Raw genomic sequence first — 25,466 nt, forward strand, 5'->3', positions numbered from 1 at the left:
CATACTTGAACGAAATAATATCAGGTTTTCCTTTCCCAGCTTTTGTTTTCCGTAGTTTGTAGATTTCTTTCGAAGTTTTCTTCAACATCTTCTCTACTCTTTTATCCTCGGCACTTTTGCCGTTCTTTCCACTCTCGGCTTGTGCCATCAGATTCTGGAACTTGTGGTCCTCTAACAACCACGTTGCAAAGTCTGTGTCTCCCTTTTCTCGCGCTTGTTCTAACCTTTGCTTTAATTCTCGCAATCTACTCAACTCGTCCTGGAGATTGTTCAGTCTGGCATGCTGTGCTTGAAGATCCAATTCAAGATCCAGTGAGGTTCTAGCGGTAGGTGGTAAATTGGTAGACTTTTTCGAGGCAGTTTTACAACTGAGAGCGGACAAAGGTCTTCGCCATCGAAGAGACCGTCTTTCTACCGAATTTCGTTGAAATGGTCCGCCTCTGCGATAAAGTGGCATGCTACTATCGCTATCGCTTCGATTCAGCTGTAATATGAAACATCGATTGCAATAAATAATCAAATTAAATTTTACACCACTTGACCAAATTTCTAAAGATTGTAGATAATGTTCTAAAAAAGAAAGCAATGCTCACCCGACAAATATAATGATTTTTGCTGACTGCAGCACTGGGTGAAAACGTTTGACTTCTTTTGATTACGATCGAATTTTTATCATCGTGTATAACACTAGAAACGACACCGGCTGCCGAAAGTTTCCTCTGTTTTCCTTGTTCTGGGATGAAAACGCACTCAGTGTTAGTTTCTTTGTCCTGAGTTTGTCTTGCTTCTTCGTTTAATTCCTCGTCCTCCTATAATTATTTATAATGAAACTTTACAAATTTAGAAGGCAATTTACAACAAATTTCTCTGAGAATATTTAACGGCAACTATCCATAGAAAATTATATACCAGAAGGTACTTTAAAGTATTATTTACCTCATGTTCCAACACATCCTCCAGAACATTATCTTCCATCGTAAATTCTACAATGATTCCTTCCTCGTCACTGTCCTCACTTCCGCTTTCACTTCCACCGTTCTCATCCTCTTCTTCAGGACTTCCCAAGCAATTGGCTAGCTCCTCCAGCCTTAACGAGATTGCCGTTTGCAGTTCATCGCATCCCTGATTTCTCGTCAGAGTCGACGTTTGAGAGCTGATAATCGTGCTCTCGTCACTGCTTTCTTCTTTCGTATTCTGTCCAGCACGATATACCGATAAGTCTGATTCTTGTTTGTCATGTCTGGCCTGCCTCGCTACGCTGATGGAAATGCTGTTGCTATTGCTGGTGCTAGTGCTCGGGCTGTCGGATGGTTGCATGAAGCGAAAGGAAAGTATGTTGTACCATTTCACGCTTGGCGATTCTGGACTAAAGTCTGCAAGGGACACTTGGGCGGATCCCTGAAATGAAAAGGTTAAAAAGTTAATCAGTTGGAAAAATACAGTGACTAGAAATAAGAATATAATTGGTATATTCTAAACTTCTTAATTAGAATAATTTAATATTGTTGATCTTCGAAGGCAAGAGAATGCCTACATTACGATAAACACAAACATCGTTATATTGATATTTTACTACCAGAAGAGTCTGCTATTTAAGTAAACTATTTTACTTTTTATTGTATCTTGTTTAGTAGAAATAAACAAAATAAAGATATTAGCATATTAAAGATAAATGAACCTTAAGTTCGTAAAAAGCGTATCACGTTACAAAAAAATGTATAAGCGATCATATCTTATTTATTATGGCTGCATTCAACGTCATTATAAAAGCCATTGAATTGTCAATAAATTTGTAACTGATGAGAATCTTATCGTGCGTTAGACAAGCATTCAACGATTTCAATACTTTATTGCCATCTTGATATTCAAAGGAAAGAAACAAGAAAGAGCCGGAAGACACACGTACCAAGCACTCCTCAGACTCGTTGCCCGTACACCAAACGTTGACTTGCAATGTCTTCGTGTACAGTTTGTTGAGTGGTACTGCAATCGGGAATGTTTCGCCGAAGGTTGGTTTGCGCAGATCCACAACAGGTTTCGTACAACACATGTGATTAACGGGCGGTTGCATCGGAAGCAATGCAGCCTTTATATATCTAAAGCGCGAACAGGGAAAAAACGACTGTTAGTATTCAACATTTTTAATTTTCATCCTAACGGGCTCGTCAACGTGACTCTAAATATCGTATATATTTATGTCTGGTTGAAAACGTTTCTTGTTTGTAAAATGTCGTTACATTTACATAAAGAAGATACTTTACGATCAAAAGATTACATTCTTATATTATATTCTTATTCAGATTAAAAGAAATATCATAATGATTAAAAAGAGAAAGGAAGGATCCAAGAACATTTCCAACTTTTAAATAAAAAAAAAAAGTTAAAATAACTTATGCCAGTTCTTTCCATTCTCCCAATACTCTATAAAAGATATCATAATATTTTTTACTGTTTTTAAAAGATTTACCGAATAAATTATCTTAACATTAAATATATAACAAAATTATTTCTTCTGACAGTCATGTACATTGTAATTGAATACAAATAATTGAATAATAGGAAAATTATACGATTAGATAAATACTCACACTTGCGCGTTGTTAGGTATGAAAAGTGCAGCCAAATTTCTGGCACGTTCGATTCCAACATGGAGCAAACCGTCACTTACAGAATATCTAAACAAATAAATTGTTTAGTTAAGCACTTACGTTATCGTTTTTACAAGGTAGGAACCATATGAGATATAAACTAATTTCGACTAGACTCCATTAAAGGAGAAAACTCTTCCAGTCTGTTACATAAATCACTGTCACTGTAAGTTATCACTTCACTCACGGATGACGAATGAGATCACAGAAACACGAACCAAACATTTCCCAATTCTTCGCCTACATATCTCATATGGCTCTTCGATCTCCAAACTATGAAACAGAATTATATAAACATAAAACCAACCTAAGCTTAATTTGCACCTGTGCCGTCTCCAGGCTCATCTCCCCAAGCGCCAACGAATTGACATCGCCAATCGCTCCAGGCAGTTTCCTTCGATTAGAAGCCTCGAATACTCCCGAATCACCCGCGACACTTTCGTCGGAAACGGCAGCCGAGACGGACCTGGTGTTCGTACCAGAACTGCTAGCTCTCGAACGAATACCAGTAGGAGGAGGTGTCTCGCTTATAGGCGAAAGAGGCGGTGGTTCCTGCGGAGACATTTGATGTTGCATAACGCATACAGGCCTGCCAAGGCCGCTTCCTTGGGACATATTTCCAGATTGTAATTCGACAGGAGGATGTGGGCCGCCGACCAACTTAAGACGATCCTGAGGTGCAACACAGGATTGTTCGTGGGACGACGTTTGTTGCTGAGTAAGCCTAAGCTCCGCCAAACGGTCCTCTAGCTGATTTCCGTCTAAGTGAGCATTCGATGAGGTTGTAGGTCTCTGATGTTGTCTTCTCTGCATCTCTACGTGTTCATACGCAGGTGGTGGGCCCATCGGGGCATTCTCATAAAGCGGTGAGACCGGTGGACTGACGCTGGAGAGACTCGATCTTGGCGACAAACTCGGCTGCGATCGACCCGGAGAAGGCGTACTGACGAGATTATTCTGCTCCGATCCTCTGAGCAATCTTTCTACGCGTCTATGTAGATCGACCATGTCGACTGGTCGCTCCTGTTGAGAGCTGACAGGACCCAGACACTGAGGACCACCGTAAATATCAGTGAAGCTCAGTCCAGAGCTAAGCGAACCCTTGCTACTGGTCGTGCTAAGGCTTCCAAGACTGGAACTGCTGCTCACCGAGAGCGTGCTCGCACTGAGAGTCTTCAATTGACCCTCGAGCATCGCCATCGAGCGTAAAGCGTCCCTCAACTGTTGCAACAGCAGTTGCTTCTCTTCGTGCAGTCGCACGCGATCTGTAATCGTCTTGTTCGACAATTCAAGCGCGTTGTTTAGATCCTGCTCGAGGCGACGGATCTCACTCTGGATCTTCTTCATATCTTGTTGCGTTCTGGTACGCGGAGTGATACTCCTTAACTCTCGAAGCAACTGTTCTTTCTCTTGGAACAGCAACAACTTATCCTTGTCGCTTTCTGTCTGACCAGGAGTTACTTTTTCCTCCAAGTCCGCCAATTGTTGTTGTATATGCTGTATCCTTTTCCTTGCTTCGTCGTACTGCAACCTCATCCGTGCCATCTCGGCCAGACGAGTACCGATCGGTACCAATTCGCCGGAGAGATCGGTCTGAGACGCTGTACTAAGCTTCTCCTGAGGTAAGCTAAGAGTGCTGGCCTCGGGACTACCTTCGCAGAGCTGTAGTCTCGTCAATTCGTCCTTCAATTGAGCCAGAGACTGCATCAACTCGGCTTTCTCCTTCTCGCCCGAACTCAACGATTTCTGAATGTTTCGAAGCTCCGTCATGATCGCCTGGGCCTCGGTGATGTTGTAACAACCGCCATGATGTCCGCTCAATTTCTGTTCGACGCTATATCAAAAATAACAGGAAACATTGAAACTCGTGTCTTTGATAGATTATTCGTTCTGTTACGATAAAACTATAAATGATATTTATGTAAATCCATGTTTCTACGAGTTCAACTAGATGTCTGATGTAAATCACGAAGGAAGACAGTAACAACATACCTTGCAAGTGTGTCCACTCCTCGTTGTGTACAGTTCATTTCAGCGCGGATCTGTTCGAGCTCTCGTTTCAGCCGGGAAACTCGACTCCTCGCGAGCGCGACATCGGATTTCAAAAGATCCGGATCGTACTTGGTACTCAATGAACTTGAACTGGAGCACACTGTAGACGAGATAGATGATCAATCATTACCTTTTCGTTCGATGTATTCTTTATTAACCCTATATGTGGAAAATAACAATGAACTCTGAATCAAGGAATATAAAAAATATTGTTGCGTTTATTTGGCTTTGTATTCTACAAACAATTGAAGACGACAAATTGGCAAATTTTTCGAAAAATAAGAAATATCCTCTTAATCACTGTGGTATCAAAATTCTACTGTATTCTATTTTGAAGAATGATTTAATTGTGAATGAATAATATGCAGAAAATATGCTTATTAATATGCTCGATCTATGTAGATAAAAATACTTTTATCGTAAAATTAATTTATTTCAGGATATTGTGTACCACAGATAACAAAACGAACGATTAGCGCGTTAGAAGTTCCAAGTAAATCATTACTTTCCACGCTAAACTATACTTTGTGGAATACTCTGAATATCAACAATTTGCAGAAGATATATAAATATTAATATGTACTCACAACTCGTACGTGAAGCACCGAGCGTCGTTAAAGCGTTGTTGAGGTGATTGTACTCATCCTGGGCCAGACATAACCTCTGTTGCTTCACATCGTAGATCTCCTTTTTCGCCTGTAACACAGTTGCAAACGACGTTGTTAAAATTAAGATCCATCGTTTTTGTCGAAATAATAAAGAAAAATATTCATATCATGAACTTATAAAAGTCACGAGATCCAAAGATCCAACCGCATCCACGCTAAAGTATTCGTTTGATCGTTCGATTATTTCGACTTTCGATCATTGAGTCTATTTTAAACGTACAGTCGATTTTAATAATGCAAGCAAACAATCGAATAATCGATGCAGATTCTCGAGTAAATTAAATTGCGAATGCGCGTGTAGCGTTGTAGGCAACACTTAACAGAAAGAATTCTGCGGTTAAAAGTAACGTTGGGAATAGCACGTCGTTTCACGTTTTTAGCTCGATCACGCATCGAAATCCGATAGAAGCCGCGCAACTGCCTGCGGCAGCATTCTTTCGATTTTCAAACAAGGAAATACCATTACACATGATTTACGTAGTGCTAAGAGTGCCGGACGATCCTGCAGTTCGGATTGTTCCGCAGGTTCAACGTCGTAAAACAGAAGGAAATAAAAGAACGTAGTCGATCGGTAGCGAGAGAAACATTCGGAATTCACGGCAACGTTTCTCGTTCCGTTTCTCTCTCGTGTCGCGTTTCTATGGAATTTCGCACTTTTGCTATTCTCGAAAAGAGTTCTCGAAGCGAGCTCCGGTACTTCCAATTACCGTTCGTTTTCGAGACCTCTCTCTCTCTCTCTCTCTTTCTCTCTCTTTCTCTTAGTCGACATGTAAATGCGAAAGAAAGAAACAGTGAATGATTCGAAATTCCTATTCGATGTTATCAGCGGATCGTATCTTGATATTAGAGACACGTGAGATCGGAGAGACAGAGAGATATTTGAACGAAATATGAGATATTAGATAGCAGAGGTATGAAAAGGAAAACACTGATCGATGACAAAGTTGTTGACGATGATACGCCGGACGTGGAATTTCACTTCAACGGATACCAAGAGATCAGAGTAACGCACGAGGTACGCGAGAATCCTGGAAGAGTATTCCTTACGTATTCACAGTAATAGTATGCGGTGGCGTCGGTGTCATCACGTCTGTAGCACTGCTCCCAGTAGAACCTCTGTATCTGCTCGTCGTTCTCGTAGTCGTTGTGGTAGCACATTCTCATTCGATATTGGGACACGACGTTCTCGTAAATTTGCTCCTGTTGATAAGGCTGTTTGCAGGAACGTTGCTGCTCGGAATATTGCTGACGTTGGTGTTGTTGCAGTCGCTGTTGATGCGCCTGCTGATGGTAATTGTTTACGTAGGTGCGGTACTGGTGCGCCGGTACGAGTACGCAGAGTGTGTACTGACGGTCCATGCCGGGTACACAGTAGACTAGGCACGGTTCCTCTTCTTCTTCTTCTTCTTCTTCTTCGTCTTCTTCGTCGTCGTGGTCGTCGTGATCGTCGTCGTGATCGTTGCCGTCTCTTTCTTTCCTCTCCTATATACTCTTCTTCCTTTCCTTCTTCTCCGCCTTTTTCTTCCTCGTCGTTTTCCTCTTCGCCCTCGCCTTCCTCTTCTTCTTCTTCTCCTTCTCGTTCTCGTTCTCCTTCTTCTTCTTCTATCCCGTCGGATGTCTATCTCCTCTTCTCTTCACCTCATCTTCGCGAAGGCCTCCTCGAGACTGGCCGGTTTACGGGGCCCGAAATTCCGATCCCCACCTCTGTGGGTCTCAATTTTTAAGGGATCCCACCTTTTTTCCTCCTTTTTGCCTTCTCTTCCTTCGCTTCTTGCACCACCCGGTCGATTCTCTCCTTCCCTTCTCGTTTCCATCCTGCTTTTACCTACCACCCTTCTCCCTACCATCCTATCCAACATCCTTCCTTTTTACTCTTTTATTTCTCTTCTTCTCTTTCTCTTCTTCCGTTTAATCCTTCGATCTCTACCTCTTTCTCACTCGAGCACACATACACGCGCGGAGTCTACCTCTCTCAATCTCCGTATAGGCGTTCCTCCTCTCCTCACTTTCCGTCTGCTCCTTCCATAGTCTTTTCATTTATCTCGCTTCAACCACGGTGGCCTCAAGCGGCTCTTTCTTAGCCGGTGTAAAAAGGCGGGCCTCAGGATGAGGCCCGGCAGGACCGTCGCAATCGAGCCCTTGCGCCCCCCACTCCCAATCTGCTTTTCCTATCCTCCCTCTATTTCTTTCTTCTTTTCGCTAACCAACAATTTCTACCTTCTTCGTTCTCCGCATCCCCCACTTTGCCTCTTCCTTTCAGATACCATGCATTTCATGCGGTATTCGTTCCTGGTGAATCTAATTGATACTAGAACGTACACACACGTGCTGCGTTCGCTCACGCACCATGAATATTTACGATATCGCGTGTCGAAATTTTGCTCCTTCCCTAGGCCTTCTCATCTTCAATGATCCTCCATCTCTTCCACTCGAAAGTTCCATCGAACTAAAAATTCTTTCGTTGATAGAAATTTTCTTGACCTATATTTCCTCGTCAAATATTTTCCATCGATCAAAATATCCATTACAGAGGAGAAAAACATCGATCGACGTTCGAAGAAGAAGAACCGTTAATTTCGTTTCCACGCGCGTACACAACTAGTATACTCGAGGGAATAGTTTTGTCGAATAGCCGAACGACGAAGCGTCGACGAGGTCGCGTCTCGAATTTCACCGTAGTATTCGTCATCGACCCCCGGAGGACGTACATTTTTTTCAGCGATGCGGAATGTCATGGTGGTATGCAGGGGCCTGATATGCAGGGCGCCGCGGGGCGAGCGCACGATCCTGTCGCTGGCGGAGCCCAGCCTGTAAGGGACGACAGCAGGGATGGAGTAGGGGCCCGAGAACCGGGAGAGGAGGGGAAGGAAGGCCTGACGAGGTCACAGTACGACCCTGCTGAACGTGGTCCCATCTCGGACTCTCTGGTCGGTAGTAGAACCGACCTTGAGTCGCGCATTATGCCTCGTCCTTGTTGGAATTTCTGGGGCCACTACTGGCCCATCAGCCGTGTCTCTGATCATCTAAGAACAGGCCCGGTGGACCTTGGTGTATGTCCCCTCTCCGTCAGAAGGCCCGTTCCGTACCAGTAGTGATGGGACCAATTCTCCTGCCTTTGCACATCTTATCGATTTATTTTCATTAACATCGCTGATCGATAATCCATGCCTATTATACTTTCATAACATTAATTCAATTTTATATTCGTCCAAATTATGCACATTTTACGAATTCCAGGTAATTATTCCAAGTTTTTTTGCAAACTATTTTTCTTCTTTCTCGTGTAGTTTCCACTAGAATGATAACTTACGTATTTGTATAAAAGCAAGCATTTTTAGAAAAAAAAAAAAAACCTCCGCAAGAAACGGAATGGACTAGCTTCCTGTAAAGTAATTAGAAAGTTCGTGTTTCAGGACATATTTTTCTATTCTATATTCGCGGGACCAATTTGCACGAAAATATCGTTTCTCTAAAACATGGTCACTCTGCATTACGAAAATTTCAGAAGTTTTCATGAAAATAGCGACACGCGAGTGGTGAGCAAAGGAAAGATAAAAAGGACGAGTTGTTCGGGAATTACAAGCACCGGATCGATCCCATCACTACGCATCGGAGAATTTCGCCCCACCAGGCGAGCTTTGCCTCCGTACACCACCTCACCACCCCAAAACCGCCGAAGGATTCACAGGGCTCGGGCCCCGCGCGCATATTTCTCGGTCCACACTATTATTGTCGGAGGCTCCGCAGATGCTATCGAGTACGAGCCGGTTCGCTCGCCTCGCGGAAAGAGCCTCTTATTTTTCCCCTCCTCCACCTCCACCTCCTCCTCCTCCTCCTCCTCCTCCATCGCTCGTTCTCCACCTCCACGAGGCACAGCTCTTCTTACCTCGATGCTTGCATCTCCCTTACGTATCTATCATTCCTTTTTCTCCCTCGAAAGATCTCTCGAGTCGCTTCCTCTTCGTCCTCCCGGCATGGCACATCCCGAAATCTCTTCCGCTTTAGCTGACTTTTTACGCCACGCTCCGCTGGACATGTCCGTCGCGACGCGACGCGGGAATCTTCTTTCGTTCCGAACGAATTCCGGTTAGAGACGTTCCATAAGTCAATTGGAATGTCTCTCGACTGACATGTGTTACGTTATTCGGATATTATGGGTCGAGGGGATACATTATTCTCCGTTAACGTCCTTTTATGAGCGGAGGTCACCTCCTTCATTTACATAGGACTCTTGTAAGATGCTATGTGGACTTTCTGAATTTGCGAACAGAGTTCTTTTCAATGCTTTCTATCATACCTTTTTCTTTCATACGTTGAATACGTTTTGCTATTACGGAAAATCCATGAAAAATATGTTTAATTTGTTGATGCCACGGTAGTAGAATTAAGTATGGAAAAGGGTCTTAAAACTCGGTCTCTTATCTTTTCAAAGACCTACCATTTAGAAAAACGTTTTCATTGCCAGTTTTATCGCAGAAAGTAATAGCACGAACAATCTGTATATGCAAGTATAAACATTGATGTTTCTAAATATAAATATACAATAAAAAGATCAGATTTATAATGTCATTTAAAAACGCCGCTCTAAAACACGTTGGGTTGCTCTTACAGGACCAGACAGGTGGTCTATATGTTACACAATGTGTTATGCATCTTTAAAATAGCTCGAAAGTACAACGTGACCTTGTACGCGATTTGTCATACGTCTGAACAATTTTAGCGATGGAGAAAAAATCCCAGACGAGTATGACAGGAAACCGAATAAACACTTTCTCCATCGAGACCTGACTCTAGGCCGCAAATCACGCACGTGTACCAACAGAAGGGAGCGAAGAACGAAGCAGCAAGCACGAAGCACGCAGCACTCGTGTATCATTAAGGAATTCCTCTTCGAGAAATATTGGTAAGGAATGCCAGCGCGGCAAAAGGAGCGATATCTTCGGCCAAGAGGGTCAGCCTTCGTATTAGAGGTCCTGTATATGCATTTTAATGGAAGATCCACCACCTACAATAATAATTCCTGCGAAACCGTTTGCACGTACTCGTGAGTTCTACGTCGGTACTCGAGTACATATACACACGTTTATAGGTGCTGTAAAAGCCAGAAAAGAATCTACCTTTTTAGTATACGAGGAAGGGACGGAAAAATTATGAGAGAAGGAAGAAAATAAAGACAGTCCATAAACGACGAACAGCAGTAACGCATACTTGCATGCGAATTGACGAATTGTCGTCAATACTGTAGCTTTGTATCGGGTATATATATATATATATATATCAATTTTGAATTTATTCTTTGTCATAAAAATTCATTTACGAATTTAAATAATAAATTTTGCCCTACGGTGTTGCAAGATGCTAAGCAAATTCACCGTAAGATATAAATACAATCCCTGTTGTTAATAATAGCAGGACATCCTTATTACCAAAAATATCGCTCCACTTGAGCCGTAAGGAAACAAAGCAGATTACAAAAGTCAGGAAGAAGCGTCTAATCTAAGCTAATCCAAGCTAACCTCGAGCCCTTCGTATATACACTCATTGTCAGAGTATTCAGAAGCTTATTATGGACACGCGTGGTTATTGTTATTGTCACCGGCGGTACTGGTATTCGTTGGTATTACATACTGAAATCGCTAGGTTGTTCTGTTGCTGCGTGGCCGGGACAGAGGTAGTGTGCGACGGAGGCTGCAAATAACGATGACGGGGAGGTGTTTGTGTGTGTGGTAGTGGTGAGATGGCGGAGGAGGAAGAGCGATTGGAATGCAGCCGAGTGAGGAATTCCGGCCCCTCCCGCATATTTATCTGAACGCTGCACGCCGATCCGCGGGGCCCCGCTCCGAGCGAAGGGCCCCCTTTTATAGTACGCCAACTACTCTCCGCCGCTCATACCATCGGAGGAGGAACGAAGAAAGAGGGATAGATAGCAGAGAGCCGCGCGGAGCCAGTGTCGGGCCACTATGCGTACGGATCTGTTCAGGAATGCTCGCGGTGTTTTGTAATTGGACGCATTCGTGGCATTTTCTTCTGAATACGCAACCGCGGCAAATTTCGAAAGCAACGTCTTCCGGCGAATGTTAAGGGCACGGATGCAGAACCGTTTCCTTCGGGAATTTTCGAGATGATTTATGAGGAAATTATGGGGGTAGAGAGAATCATGATTCGATGTACTTTTAAACATTGCCGTCGGAATGAAATGATGTAGAGGGGAATGGTGAGCCGCATTCCATGGAAGGAAATGGAATTTGTGACAACTTCTCTCTCTCTCTTTCTCTTCCTGAAAAAACCGCATTTTCATAACATTTAGTAAATTTCATTCCGTCTTCCTTTTAATCCTTGCTACCTTAATAACAACAAGCTAATGCTTGTGAAATGTTACTCGAAAATTGATAAAAAAGAAATAGTCTTTGAGGGCTGATTGGTTGGAAGTACCTAAAATTAAAATATTTATGAAATTGGGCTCTTCAAGTTTAACTGGATTCCTCGAATATTTCTTCAACAAATACAATTACATATTTATAATAACAAGTAATAATCTGTCTCTGAAAACAGACAATTTACAAATTAATTAATTAAGAAGAGAATATTGACACAATTTAAATGGTTAGTTGACGTTCTAACGTTAAATCGTGATTCTTAATCTCTTCGTCGCACGAATCGACAAAAGAAGGCAGAGAATCGATAATTTAATTCATACTTAGACGTGGTAGCGAACAGAGAGGGAAAAGAATCAGCAGTAAGCAGACTGACGATGGAGAAAAGCATTTCTTCGGCCGGACAGCTGTTGCCGAACAAAGGCTGAAGGATACAAAAGAGGAATTTCTTGGGGCGCACGTGGCTCCCGAGAGAAAGAGAGAAGAAGGGAAGGAAGAAAAGAAAAAGGAGGATCCACGGCTAATGCAAGAGGCCGACTATACACACGTGACCCGCTACACCCTTTCGGGCATTCCTCTCCTTCCGTCAATTTCCTCTTTTCTTACTTTCAATGCGTCATCTTTCATTCCTCCTTCCTCACTATTTCGTCTCCCTCTTATCAATCTCGCAAATGAAATTATAATCGCGCATATATTTAGATTGACTATGAGCTCCAAAGTTAAGAGTTGCTTTCACGTTAATGGCTACTAAAACGATTCTAATTACTTTCGTATAAGAATTGTTGAACTCTGCTCGTTATACGATCATCATGGACACGATACAGATACACACACATAATTCCATTATAATAAACGAAGATATTATTGAAATTGTTTTAAGTGATGATTTCGTAACAAAATACCTACTTGTATATATCCACGTTTATATCATCGTTCGTGCATTCTATTACAGGAATCGTTATCGATATCGAGATTGTTCGAAACATCAAACGAAAGAAATACTTTCAAATTCCATCGAAGAATCTTTTTCGGAATGTGCGAATTATGCGCGGGATTAACTTGTATACCAGCTCATATAGAAACAGCAACTGTACGTGCAGTACGCAATCTCACCAATAGAAGTCGCCACAATCTGCAACTTCACACGTGCTCAAAGTCATATTTTTGATATATGACTAAATCGTATATCACTATCGCTATATATGTATACACATATATATATATCAAATATTCAATCAGTTATCTTAAATTTAAAAATTACTACAAAACCTTGTGAAATTACGCGATCGTAAGACAACCTGAATATTTTTAGAAATAATAAATCTTTGTCATATAAATTCCTTGAGAAATCTTCCTCCTTTATTTCATCCTTTTAGGCCTTATAATTTTTACGTATAACTTGCTTCGAAATTATTTTTCATTTGTATATAGTATGCATGTGTGTGTATATGTATATACAAGAACTTTGATCTTTGAATCATCGCTTTCTTTTTTTCTTCTTTTTTTTACTCTTTGACAATTATTCTCAATGAATTAAAACGACAAGTGTTAACAATGCATTCTCGGAGTATTAAAAAGAAACGGTTGAAACTCAACGAGTTCATCAATATGTATAAGTTGTTTGAACGAATGCACACGTACGTGTACAAGTAATTTATAAATTAAAATATTATATTTAAAACGCCATTAATTTCGTCTTCCATAATTTCATCTTTTAATAACAATAGGCAAAAATTAAAAATTAAAAATTACAGATAAAATTGCCAGTCCTTTCCTTATCTCCGGTTTTAATTCATAGAACGATTAACACTCGAACAGACAATCAATTATTATGATTTAATCGTGAGATTTTCCGCGATTAAACGAAGTGGCTCATCGAGGAAACCTATACAGAATCAAATCGTGCGCACTGCCGTGCGATGTAAAACATATTTGTGTGTTTGTTTCGATGTCACGATAACGAAATGATTGGTACCGTCACAATAATTCCGGTTTGCTTTGTGTTGTAGAGCCCCGGCAAATTAGACACCAAAAGAATCCTACTAGGCCTTTGTGACATCAACGTATATGTATTTAAGGCAATAAAAAAAAAAATTAAAAACATTTGAGGAATCTATATGGAATAATCTCTAATCTAATGTACTTGATGGATTCGATAAAGATAGAAGTTATATAAATAGATCATTTAAATCTCAAAACACGAAGGAAAGATTTAATTTAATACGCGTGGAATTTTCTCAAGGTCATTTGGTCCCAACATTTTCGAGATCATCGTATATTTTATAATCATAAATAGAAAGATATGTTATTTATAATTTGTATTATATAAGTATTACATTATGTACATCGTTTGTGACGACTATTAATTTAATAGTTTCAATAAGTTTATAAATAGTAATTTAATAAGTACACACGCATAAATCACAGAGAAGCGTATAGGGGGGCGGGCACGTTTGTACAACGGCACCTGGCACCGTTACCTTATCAGTAAGATATAAGAATTCTCCGTGGAGAAAGTTTGGATATATTTTGTGTTTGCTATTTATCGTCTCGATACACCAAACGGTGAACGTATATTTAGATGTTACAAGCATACAGATACTTCACATTCAAAAGCCCTCGTGTTCGAGCGAAGAAACAACAGAGATAATTATTGTTGACTGTATAAAGATTTTTTTCCCGTCGAGACAATTTTTCTAGATTAAACTGTCATTCAAATTACTGCAAAACTCGAAACTGTCTACAACGATGGAGCAAAGCAAAATTTTTTGCTTGCAATTTGTATGATGTGAAAATAGATAACTTGTTAATAAAACAAGAGATGCGATAAATAACGATAACCTGACATCTTTAAATTCCTTGAGCACATAAAACAATAAACAACGAATTACTCTTAAGAATTATCTCCTAACAGGATACTTTACGGAAAGAATCACAGAACTAAGAAGAGTATCACAGCTCTATGATTCGACCGTTAAAACACATTCTTCTAAACATCTAAACTGTCTGAAATACGCGGAATATCGTTCTAGATTCTACGTTAAGGAAACTTTAAATGAAAATCTGAATAATAACGAACAAATTTCTAAAGTTCTCCCCTTCCTGAAAGACGACATTAATTTTCACAATATTTTTAACCTTTTCATCATCGATCTTTATCACAAAACCTGTGTGACTAGGGTATTTTCAAATCTTATTGCCGCTAAAACCGTCCGCCGAAGATCATAACGTGCATACACGTCAGTCGCGCCACCGAGGCCTAAAAATCTAATTATAAAATAGAAAAAAGCCCCCACTGCCGGTGGAATCGGCGTGATCGCGAACAAGCTGCACGCTCTCTCTCTCTCTCTCTCTCTCTCGAGATAAGTTTCCTCGGGGAGCCGTTTTCCAACAGTTGCAGAAGGAATGCGCACCAGGTGAAGCCAGCATGACGATCGGCCGCGTAAAGGTGCGTTCACATCGAGCGCGTGTTCGGGTCGCGTCTTGGTTTGCGACGCGACGATGCGCCTGGCGCGATGGAACGAGCCTGCGCATACGAACGTCCCACCGCCAGGGAAGAAGGGAAGGGAGTGGGAGGCAAGAGAGCGGGTAGGCTGCGGTGGCGAACGAGCGATGCTGATATGAATGGAATGCGATGCCATTATCGTGGTGTACATACCGATAACTCGATGCCCCGTTCAGCGAACGAAGGTGTCTGCGCGGACCGAGCAAAAGCTCTTAACTTTCCAGCAATCCTATCTCTTCGCGCGAAACGCATACGGAGGATGCTCTTTCTCTCTGGCGTTTTCGTATCAAAAGGAAAGCCCGCGAAATTCAAGTTTGAGAATTGGGCGGTCCAAGTTGTCTCGGAATAGAGTATTCTTTGATGTAAAAATAAGAAACGTACGTTTCTACAAACAATTTTTCTTTACTAACAATAAGATGAATGTTTTGCTGAATCTATGAGTTGAATGTTGTACAGTTCGTACGTAAGACTATGAACAAATAATTGATAATTGAATTTCTTGATATTTTTTCGCCAGTAAAGGAAGGGAAAGAATTTTAATTGTATAATGTATACCAAAAATATTTTCGGCATAAATGCAAAAACGTAAGTAATAAAATATTGACAGTCTTAACCCATTGAAACGTTATCGCGATCTTTTGACACTCATTGAAGAGAATTGTTATCAATTATGTTGTGCAACACGAAACTAACTATTGATCATCGCTAGCAGTCGTTCAGTAAAACGATGCCGTGTATCGATTAGACCCATGTTACTATCTCTATGCCATTTTTTACAGACAATGAAAACGTTCTATTTCTTTGTCATAGTTATCTTTCTTCCCGCAACCAGGTTAATCAATAAAATAACATTAATCTATTCTCGAAATACATAAGTTAAAAAACACCCATTAATTCCCATTGATTATTTCTACATTATCTTATAATAGAATCAATGTGTGAAAATTCCAAGGAAACCTCTATGACTGATAATTTTCCATAACCTTAACGGTTCTATTAAAAAAAATCATGTTCACTCGCAATATTTAATTTGTTATCATTTTTAATCGCTTTTATGCGTCAACATCTTTGATACTGATATAATTGCTATCTAACCTATTATAGCCTGATATAGTTTAATGATACGCATATCTTCCTAGCAACTTAACAATAGTGTGATGTAATTGGAAAACACTAAACAAATTAAGAGGAAAATGATCATAAAATATTCTCTCTATTTAGTTCAAACTTCAAACGATGAAATGTACGAAAATGTTAAACAAATATTCTAATAAATTATACGTATATAACATGAATAGCTATATGAAATAATGTTTCTACCTCCTATTACGAAGTAAATTGTTTCCAGTAATTATAAGAGCAAAAGATCCTGAAATTTTCTAGAAGTGTTAAAACAAAAAAGAAAGTGGAGAGAGGAGAAAGAAGGGAAAAAAGAATGCGTTGTGCACATTTGAAAAGGGCTACGGTACATTCACATTTTTGTGTCGCCCTTCCAAGAAGAGCACCGTGGAGAAGAAGTTAGAAATCCTGACGAACGTATTCGGTATGCATATCGCTTTACGGAGAGCTCTCCCTTTCGGAGAAATCGGCATCTGATGCTCGTGCATTCCCTTTGGATGAATGTCGAGCGTTATATTGAGATTTCAGGGAAATCGACGTATCAGCCAATTAAACTTGACCAGATAAAAAAGAACGAGCTCATGGGTCAGCCCGTTACGCGATCGTTACAACGATTCGTACTGTCGTCGATTTTTTCTGCCATCATTCAAGAGGAAATGTAATTTTCGTCGCGACAATTTCCAAGTGACGTCTCACCTGAATATTTATAACTCTCGTCGCTTTTGTGAATCATTCGACGCGATAAGAAGCGATCTTGAAGATCGCGGAAAGTCCTTGCAACGTTCATACACTTAAACGAATTAAAAAAAATTCGATCCCAGAAAGGGATAACATCGACACACTCGATTAACCATTTAGATAATACTTCGAGATAAGAAGATTATAATAATAACCGATCGAAATGTAACACGTATTACTAGAACGTCAATTAAAAACATGTTTATATCTATATAGGTAGGGAAATGTTGCCAAATAAATGATTTTCAACTATTTTTCAATGAGAGAAAGCTATGATAGATAATCACATGCTTGTAGAATTGCGACGATTTTTTTTCGCGAACTCGACGACAAACAGTAGTCAGATCTGAATCTGGGGTACGTCATTTAGCTGTTGGTTATCAGGCAATGATAAGTCTTTGATAATCAGCCTTCGTGCATTCCTGCGTTGATAAGAGACGATCGTTTCGTGATTCAAGCCGGTTCGTATGGTCCAAGGCACGTACGCATCCTCGGAAGAAAAAGCGAGTTAAGTGCAATGAAGATTCCAGAAAATTTGCAACGATTGCTACATGTGATCGATAATTCACATTTTTCATATAGATCATCGCGGAAAAGACAGTTGAATATCTTCCGTTATCAAAATGATTTTACTAAAATACAGAGTCAAAAAGCCATGATTTTATTGATAATTTAAAGCTGTTGTTATAAATATTTTTTCGAAAGAGTTGTGGATTTTTTACTTCTCTATTGGGTAATTTCTACAGTTGCAAAGATAATTATTTGATTTTTTCTTACATTGGAATTTTTTCCGGATTTACTTTTGCCATAGCTCGACATAAAAGTATTACGAAGAACGAAGAGAAAGAGAACAATTTTGTTATATTTCCTCTTATTTTTTTAAATATTTAATGCGACAAATGTTCTACTTGTGTCATAGATAGAAGAATCGTTGAGTAAGAAGAAAAATTCGTCGATACAAGTGTTAAAATGATTGATTTCTTACTTGACAAAGACTTATATAGTGTGAATATTCAGAGAACTCGATGATGTGGCAGATAACTAAGATTTAAATACTTTGAACGACAAGAATACAAGATCTCTCTCTCTTTAATATTCTGTACAGCACTAATAGTTACTTGTTTAATGAATCTATTTGAAACGTAAATTATCAGCTGTGTAACAGTAACCATGATTCTCTTCATTTCACATGCTAGAAATGCTACATACTGAATTTTCAAACAATTCCTTTATAGAATGTGGAATATGTGAACTTAAAAAAATGGAAATAGAAGTATAGCCTTCCTATATTATCTTTTACCTCGTGAAACGTGATTATTCAACCTCGAATACGATTATCGACATACAGCAAACGACGGAGGCGGTCGAGGAGGTAGATGAAGGAGGGGGGAAAAAAGGATGAGGTAAAGGGAGAAACATCAAAAAGAAAGAAAAAGAGAAGCGTGAAATTCCGGCGGGCGTCTAAAAATAGTCGGTTACAAAAAGGAATAATAACGCGGGTACGTATATATCTGGTCGCCGGGTAAAAGCGTCGGCCTATTTATGTATCGCTCGGTAGAGATGGAATCTCGATCTCTTCGCGTGGTCGTTAACATTGTTTGCCCCTGGAAGAGAGCCTAAGGAATGTGAAAAGCTGCGTCGGCAAATGGCGAGCAACAACGCCGTAAGGCCGGTCGCGCTCCTTACCGCGCTCTCTATTTTCTTCTACGGTATTTCCGAGCTGAACCCTTCCCAGCGTGTCCGCGTCCACGTCCGCGTATGAGAATTTCACGCAAAATCTTCTGTTCGTTCTCCTTTAACGAAACCGTGACCGAGCAACGAAATAACTAACGAAAAGAACAAGATTAAAAATGATATATATATATTTATATTCATAACGCATCTACTTAGATTCATATTTATGTAGAGATAAATATGTATTACAATACGAAGCGTCACGGTAAAAGAAATAAAGAACTAGTAAGCATGTACACATACTTGATTCGTTTGTCCTCGACGAACTTGAACTTGACGGGCATATGATATGTACGCGTTTTGAAACAAAAAGCACGCGACAGTCGCATAATGGGGAAAGGCTAAAAATGCGAATGGCGAGCCACGTCGATCGCTATGTAACGATAATATTCTGCGTTCCTCGGCCATCCTATTTCTTTCGCGCGCTCGTGCGAAAGAGCGAACGGTATAGTCGATTCGCAGCACCGCGGGGCATCATCCAGAGTATCGAAGGACAGTAGCACATCTGCTCGTGCGCACGATCGTACACCCTCGGGAGTCCTCGTAGCTCTTCGTGAATCCATTCGTGGACCGCCTGGGGGCCCTACGAGCGTAACACCGGTAGCCACTACGCCAAAAGGGTCGCATTCGCGCGGGAATAGAGAGAAAAAAAGAGAAAGACAGAGGGACACAGCCGGAGAAGGACGGAACGAAAGAAGCAGCCGAGGACGGAATATCCAGGGCCGAGGCCCGAGAGAGGACAGGCTCGAGACTTGGGGGAACTGGCATCTTTTCTTCAAGATGCATTCAAACTTGGGAGAAGAGTACGCCTTAGCGATGGGATCAATATCCTCGCGTACTCTTTCCACACCATCCTACACCATTCATCGTACCGTTTATTTCTCTTTTCATTCCATCGTCCTATCGATGTGTTACTGGGAATTCAACTATAATTATATATATGTACGATATAGGCTGTTTTTTAAACTCAATTAAAACAATACGTTTTACCATCTCTATACTTAAAACTTACTTTGGTCCAAAATCGAAGCTGCTTTATTATTTAATTAACGATTTAAAGAAACCAAAAAAAATCATTCGATCTACGGCAACGGCCCCTGGGCAACAACGCTAAACTTCTTATTGTTTATGCATAGACGCATTTCCTATATTTACACGCCGTCTAGATGCAAAGCAGAGCAAAATTAGCTCTGCGTTTAACGCGTTAAAAATACCACATTCCACGAGCAACATTACCAAACAATCGATCGATGCTTCTCGGCGAAGCAACCACATGCGCGAATCCTAACCTCTATCGAGCGACGCAAGCTTGGCGCCGAAAATCTCGAAAACTATATAAGATGACTAACTATAATAAGTTAACCCCATCGCTAGCAGAGCCTTTCGTCTTTCTTTGACCGTTTCTCTCTTTTCCGCTATGCTGCCACGCATCCAGTCTCTCTTTCTCGCTACTTGCCGCTACCTTGCACGCCAGGACCCAGCGGAGAAACGATGGAATAAGAAGACAGCGTCGGTGGGAGAGAGATAGAGTAAAACGTAGAAGAGAGAAGAGGAAGTCACTGGCAGGGGCCAGTATATAGAGACACGGAGCCACGAAGGGGAAGCAGGGTGGGGGCGGAGAGTGGTGGAAAGGTGTGGAGGGGAACAGGGTTCGAACGGACGGGAGACATTCCAATCTCTCATGGCAAGCTTGCCTGCTTTGCTTCGCTCGCTTGTCTGCTTGCCCACTTGCCAAGATATCGTCGTCCTAAAGCCGGCCCACGCTACATCGAATGGCACACGGACATCGTAACCGTGTAATCTTGCGACGCGATCGTTATAGTCGATTTTGCGGGGATAGTAAACGAGTACGAACGTCCCCATGAATACAGCCTCGATACATATACATATAGATAGGGTTATTAGCAACGCATTATGAAAAAAGCTCGGCCTCGAGCGCAGAAGAAACTCGATGACACGCGTTCGAATGCCATTGCCGAATATCGGCGAGATCGATTACGTAACGCGATTCTAATGCTAACGTTGCCGAATTTTTATATATTCGTTGGAAATTGAAACAAAATTCACGTAACACGCACGAGTACAGAGAATGTACAAAATGAAGTACTCGTTATAATAATTAGTGGGTGAAACAGCCTCTGCCGATGTTCGTTTCTTTAACTGAACGAATTGCTGCAATAAGCAGGTAGCTCCACTATCTAGTAATTTGAGTAATCTTACATAAATCGAAACGCAAAATCGACCAATATATTAGACCTGTCTCCTTATTGCTGCAAACTCTACGATCGTGCCCACTAACGTTCTATTTAACGAATACTCTGCGCTACCAGATACATGCAAAGGTCGTGTTTCTTTCGCGCGTTCACGCGTAAGAAGATATTTTGAAGCGAGGATTGTGACGATTTCGAAACTAATCTGAAAGAAACCGCGTTCAGAATTTGGCTCCACCGGCTACATCGATGACGATGTCAATGACTGCGATTTCAGTCTCTGAAACCGTTATGACGCATATATGTACATATAAAAGGACGTCTTCGGTGAAACGCGCCTGTGTACGTGGCAAGCACTATTTCGAGCGTGAAGGTACACAGCGTACATATGTATATTTTACGTATTTCGGTATCCGATACACTTTCCTCGGCAGACACGTTCATACTGCTAGGTAGAGCCAACGTCGCTTCGAACTAGACGTTACACCTGTCGGAACGTTTTAAATTAACGGCCAGACTGTGCTGGCTGTTCCTATTTGCCAAGAGTCACGATATACCTATTTCTTCTTTCGTTTGTATCGCAGGCAAGAATGATTGGGACTGGTCAGTGATGAGAACTGTTACGAGAGAGCTCGATCCTATCGAGCCGCGCTTCACGATATATTTCGAGGTAATTATGTAATAAACTAATACGTATCGTATTAGTATTGTATGCAAAACGATGCTCTTGTACATGTATGTATAAAAATCACAAGAGAAAAATATAAGAAATCATATTTCTTCTATTTTATAGATTTAAAATTATTTAACAATTTAAAATTCAATATATCGTCTCGATCAATTTTCAACGATCACGAGAATAAATAAAACCATCCTATGGAATTTGAGTGTTGAACATTGTAATCTTTTTCAAGTTTGAGGATCACTGTGCCCCCCCATCGTTTAGGCTGCCCTACATTCGTTCGTAGAGAGAAGTTTGCCAGGCTTCGGGGGTATTTTGGTTGCTTTTTAAACGCTAATAACTAATAAACAAAGTCTGAAACGCCACTCCCTTGTTCTTCGTTTTCGCCTTATTCCGTATCGTAGAAGCGCCTCTTAAATTCTCTGCCATTTGTTGCCGAACACCCTGTATAATTTAAAGCATCGAGAGATCTGCAACTTCCTCCGGCGGTGTCATAATCGGTTTTGTATCTGTCCGCGCGAGACGATGCGACGAGCGGTACGAGGGAACCGAGCGAGCAAAAATAAATGGCAATTAAAATTCCACTCGCATCTCGCTGCCTCGTAGAGAGTCGTGAGGCATCGTAGAGACAGGAGTAAAGGAGCCAGAGTCTGCTGGCAAGCGGGAGCAAGCGAGAAAAACTGAGAGAAAAAGGAAAATACTGGAAACGTGGGGAACCGACAAAGACGATAGAATTCCCATTGCTGGCGAACGAGAAAGAGACGACCCGAGTTTCATAATCTTATAGATCCCATCGAAAATCTGAACGATCTTCGATTCATCACAGTCTATTCTGACTTTCCTTTTTTTTTATACGGTGGTATTTACGATGATATTCCAATACTATTTATTACATTTATTTATTTATATTTTATTTAGACAATTATTATTAAAATTTGTCAGAATATTGAAATAAATGTAACAGGTGGCGATATGGCCAACAGTGTACGTGGAATTAATTAAGAAACTGAAAGGATTAAAAGGAAACGTAACGAGGAAAAAAAAAAGCTTGAAAATTTCGTTTATAGGATCTGCGACGAGTGAAAGTAACGAAGAAATACGTATACGTAAGAACGTATTACTCGTGAAAAAGTTTATATCTATGTAGATGAGCCGAGAAATTCAAACAACGAAATTTGTTGCATAGTCATACGAAAAAAGTTGGTAATTTCGAAAGTCTCTCGGTAAAAGAAACATCCATCTATTCATCGAGTTTAGGATAGCTTTTAGACGAAGCAACCTACTCGGCTAATTAATAATTGAGTACCGTGAAGTATAACACTGACCCAGTTGGATCGATGAATTATTAAAATGAATAAGCGAATAGAATTATCACGGTCTATCCCACTTATTTCTGCTGTCTGTTCTGCTTCTGACTTTTTGATGTATAACGTCCTCTTTGGCTCGGATTCGTTTTTCACTTAAACTTCGCTAGATACTCCGTTACTTTTATCATTTAATAAACCAAGAATTTTTCTAGTACGTGATTCATAATAAGCAGAGAAACGAGCATAGAGAAACAGCGAAGAATTTAATGCTTCTATCGTTTCGTAAATTAAAAAGCCGATCGTATAACCTTCCAATAACAAATAAGCTCGTCGCAACCAAGGTCAATCTTCGTCTTCGCGAATTCCTCCTCTCTATGAAACTTTCGAAATTCCTCAAGATTACGTCATGGCGCCTCGTCATCGGTGTTCCTTGGTCTCATTGCCATTGAGACATGAAAACAATCGTTAGCCAGGCATAAGACTATCGCAGATGCTTCGCAAAAATCGTAGAAACAATTAAATTAATGTAACAAAGAAAACTTGCTTTACACGATTCTTGCGTTTTACGGACGAAGATGAATAGAATCGGAAAGTTGGTAATTTGATGGCTGACGGTAATCGTATTTAAAAACTTCTATAAGAAGGAAGAAAGAGAAAACATTAGACTCTTCTTTAAAAAAAAAAAAAAAAAAAAAAAAAGAGAAAAATAAGAAGGCGAGACAAGCGGTTGTTTAGTCTGCGGGACGAACTCCTCTCGCCCCGCGGATTACGCGTTCTAAGGCTGTCGTCGAGAAGTCTCCAGACAATCTCGAAACTAGAATCGAGCAGCGAGCCAATCTTGAAAATCGACGATGACATCACTCGTGCAGTATTTCGACCGAAATAAATATACCGTACATCGACATTCTCCCACTTCCTGTCGCGTTCCACGTGAAAAGTCGTCTTCCTTCGCTTCCGGCCACGTACGAAATTCGTCCAGGAATATTATCGAAAGAAGATTCGCAGACAGACCAACGTGAAATATCCTTGGCAATAGCGGATATTTATTTCTGATTGAAATTGGAAAGGAATTGCGGAGCGCCAGACTAACGCGAAATATTCGCGTAGGCAGCGGGAATTTCGCACAGTTGGCATTTATACTTTCGGAAATTCACGTTCCGCGAATACGCGACGCTACATCGACGTAACGTATTGCCGAAATCGTTTCACGAGAAAATTTCTTACGACGAATCGAAGGTAAATCGCATATACGCTCCGTCAGACGTGCCAACTATTATAATTTCTTCTTGGCGAAGATACCCAGCTATTCGCAGATTTCGACGCGTTGCCTCTCGCATTTACATAGAAAAACATTTTTAATAAGATAAAAGAGACGGGCGCGTATTAAGAAGCAACGAGGTAGCTCGATTAAAATTAAAGGAAACGGGGAAAAGATAACACCGACGAACAACATATTTTCCTTGTTTCCTTCACTTTGAAAGTTATCTATGACAAATATAAAAGATCGTATTGAAATTCCATATTAACGCCTTAATGCAAAAATTTTCTCATGGAAAACGATCGAATTTCTTTTATCGTAACAAGCGATTAATACCGATGACGAGCCTAATATATATGTAAGCAATCGATCGATAAAATTCATAGATCGATGTTTTATCAAATATCGAACGAGCGAGATGAAAGGAAACATTACGAAGCGCCAACTAAAAATAAGAGACGAGCTTTCGTTCGATTTCAACGCCGAGTATGCGTTAACTAATTACTCACTTGCTTTACAGTGACACAATGAAAGTCCACGAGACGTAAACTCATCGTAAAAGACTCGCTTTTCGAATGATGTAACCGCGAAGCGCGTAAGAGAGCGGACAAGCGTATCCCCGGACTGTAGACTCGTCGAGAGGGGAAAACTAGTTAATCCGGTGTTAATCGTCCGATCCGGCGACAAATATGAATACAAGCGGGTGAAGGGGAGCGGCTAGTGACCGGAAGTAACATGATTTCTCACGAAATAACTTCCTGTCTACAGCTCCCACCGTCCCTCGTTTAAAAGTTCATCGGTCCCTCGCTGCTTATAATCCCAACTAACGGAGGTTCATCGGCACCGAGGGTGCACAGGAGGAGAAATATCTGTTTGCCTTTACGCTATCCACTGTTCAATGTCACTGTCATGCTAATTTTTCATCTCGCTAGAAGAAAGATTCAATAGCAACGCGTATATAGCCATCGTGAAAGAGTTTTCATCTTGAGAATTAATATTTAACGATGAACGAGAATGTTCGCGAAAGTCAAACAAACTCGAGTAAAATTAGATTTAAAGCAAATGTTGTTGTGGTGTTGTAGCTTCGCCTGGTTTATTGTCGTGAAATTTTTTAAATAGTTTCTTGCTTTTCGATGTGTTACAGCGGTGTCGAGAAAAGAAGAATTACGTA

At 40.7% G+C, this 25,466-nt stretch overlaps 1 protein-coding gene across 4 annotated transcripts in view; it reads right to left on the minus strand.

Annotated features, from left to right (window-relative positions):
• Kibra (WW and C2 domain containing protein kibra) overlaps positions 1–25,466 on the minus strand; it is a 43,422-nt gene that overhangs the window by 2,926 nt on the left and 15,030 nt on the right. For 3 of the 4 annotated variants that reach the window (XM_072014879.1, XM_072014876.1, XM_072014877.1), the window contains 8 exons: positions 5,288–5,396; positions 4,641–4,800; positions 2,956–4,482; positions 2,589–2,675; positions 1,907–2,096; positions 937–1,398; positions 594–809; positions 6–484 (listed from right to left, as the gene is read on the minus strand). In XM_072014879.1, the coding sequence (XP_071870980.1) occupies positions 6–484; positions 594–809; positions 937–1,398; positions 1,907–2,096; positions 2,589–2,675; positions 2,956–4,482; positions 4,641–4,800; positions 5,288–5,396 (3,230 nt within the window). Of the gene's footprint in view, positions 1–5; positions 485–593; positions 810–936; positions 1,399–1,906; positions 2,097–2,588; positions 2,676–2,955; positions 4,483–4,640; positions 4,801–5,287; positions 5,397–6,415; positions 7,895–25,466 lie in introns of those variants that run through there. The other variant, XM_072014878.1, reaches the window with a different exon arrangement.

Source organism: Bombus fervidus, chromosome 12 (genome assembly GCF_041682495.2).
Source record: "Bombus fervidus isolate BK054 chromosome 12, iyBomFerv1, whole genome shotgun sequence".
Classification (NCBI taxonomy): domain Eukaryota; kingdom Metazoa; phylum Arthropoda; class Insecta; order Hymenoptera; family Apidae; genus Bombus; species Bombus fervidus.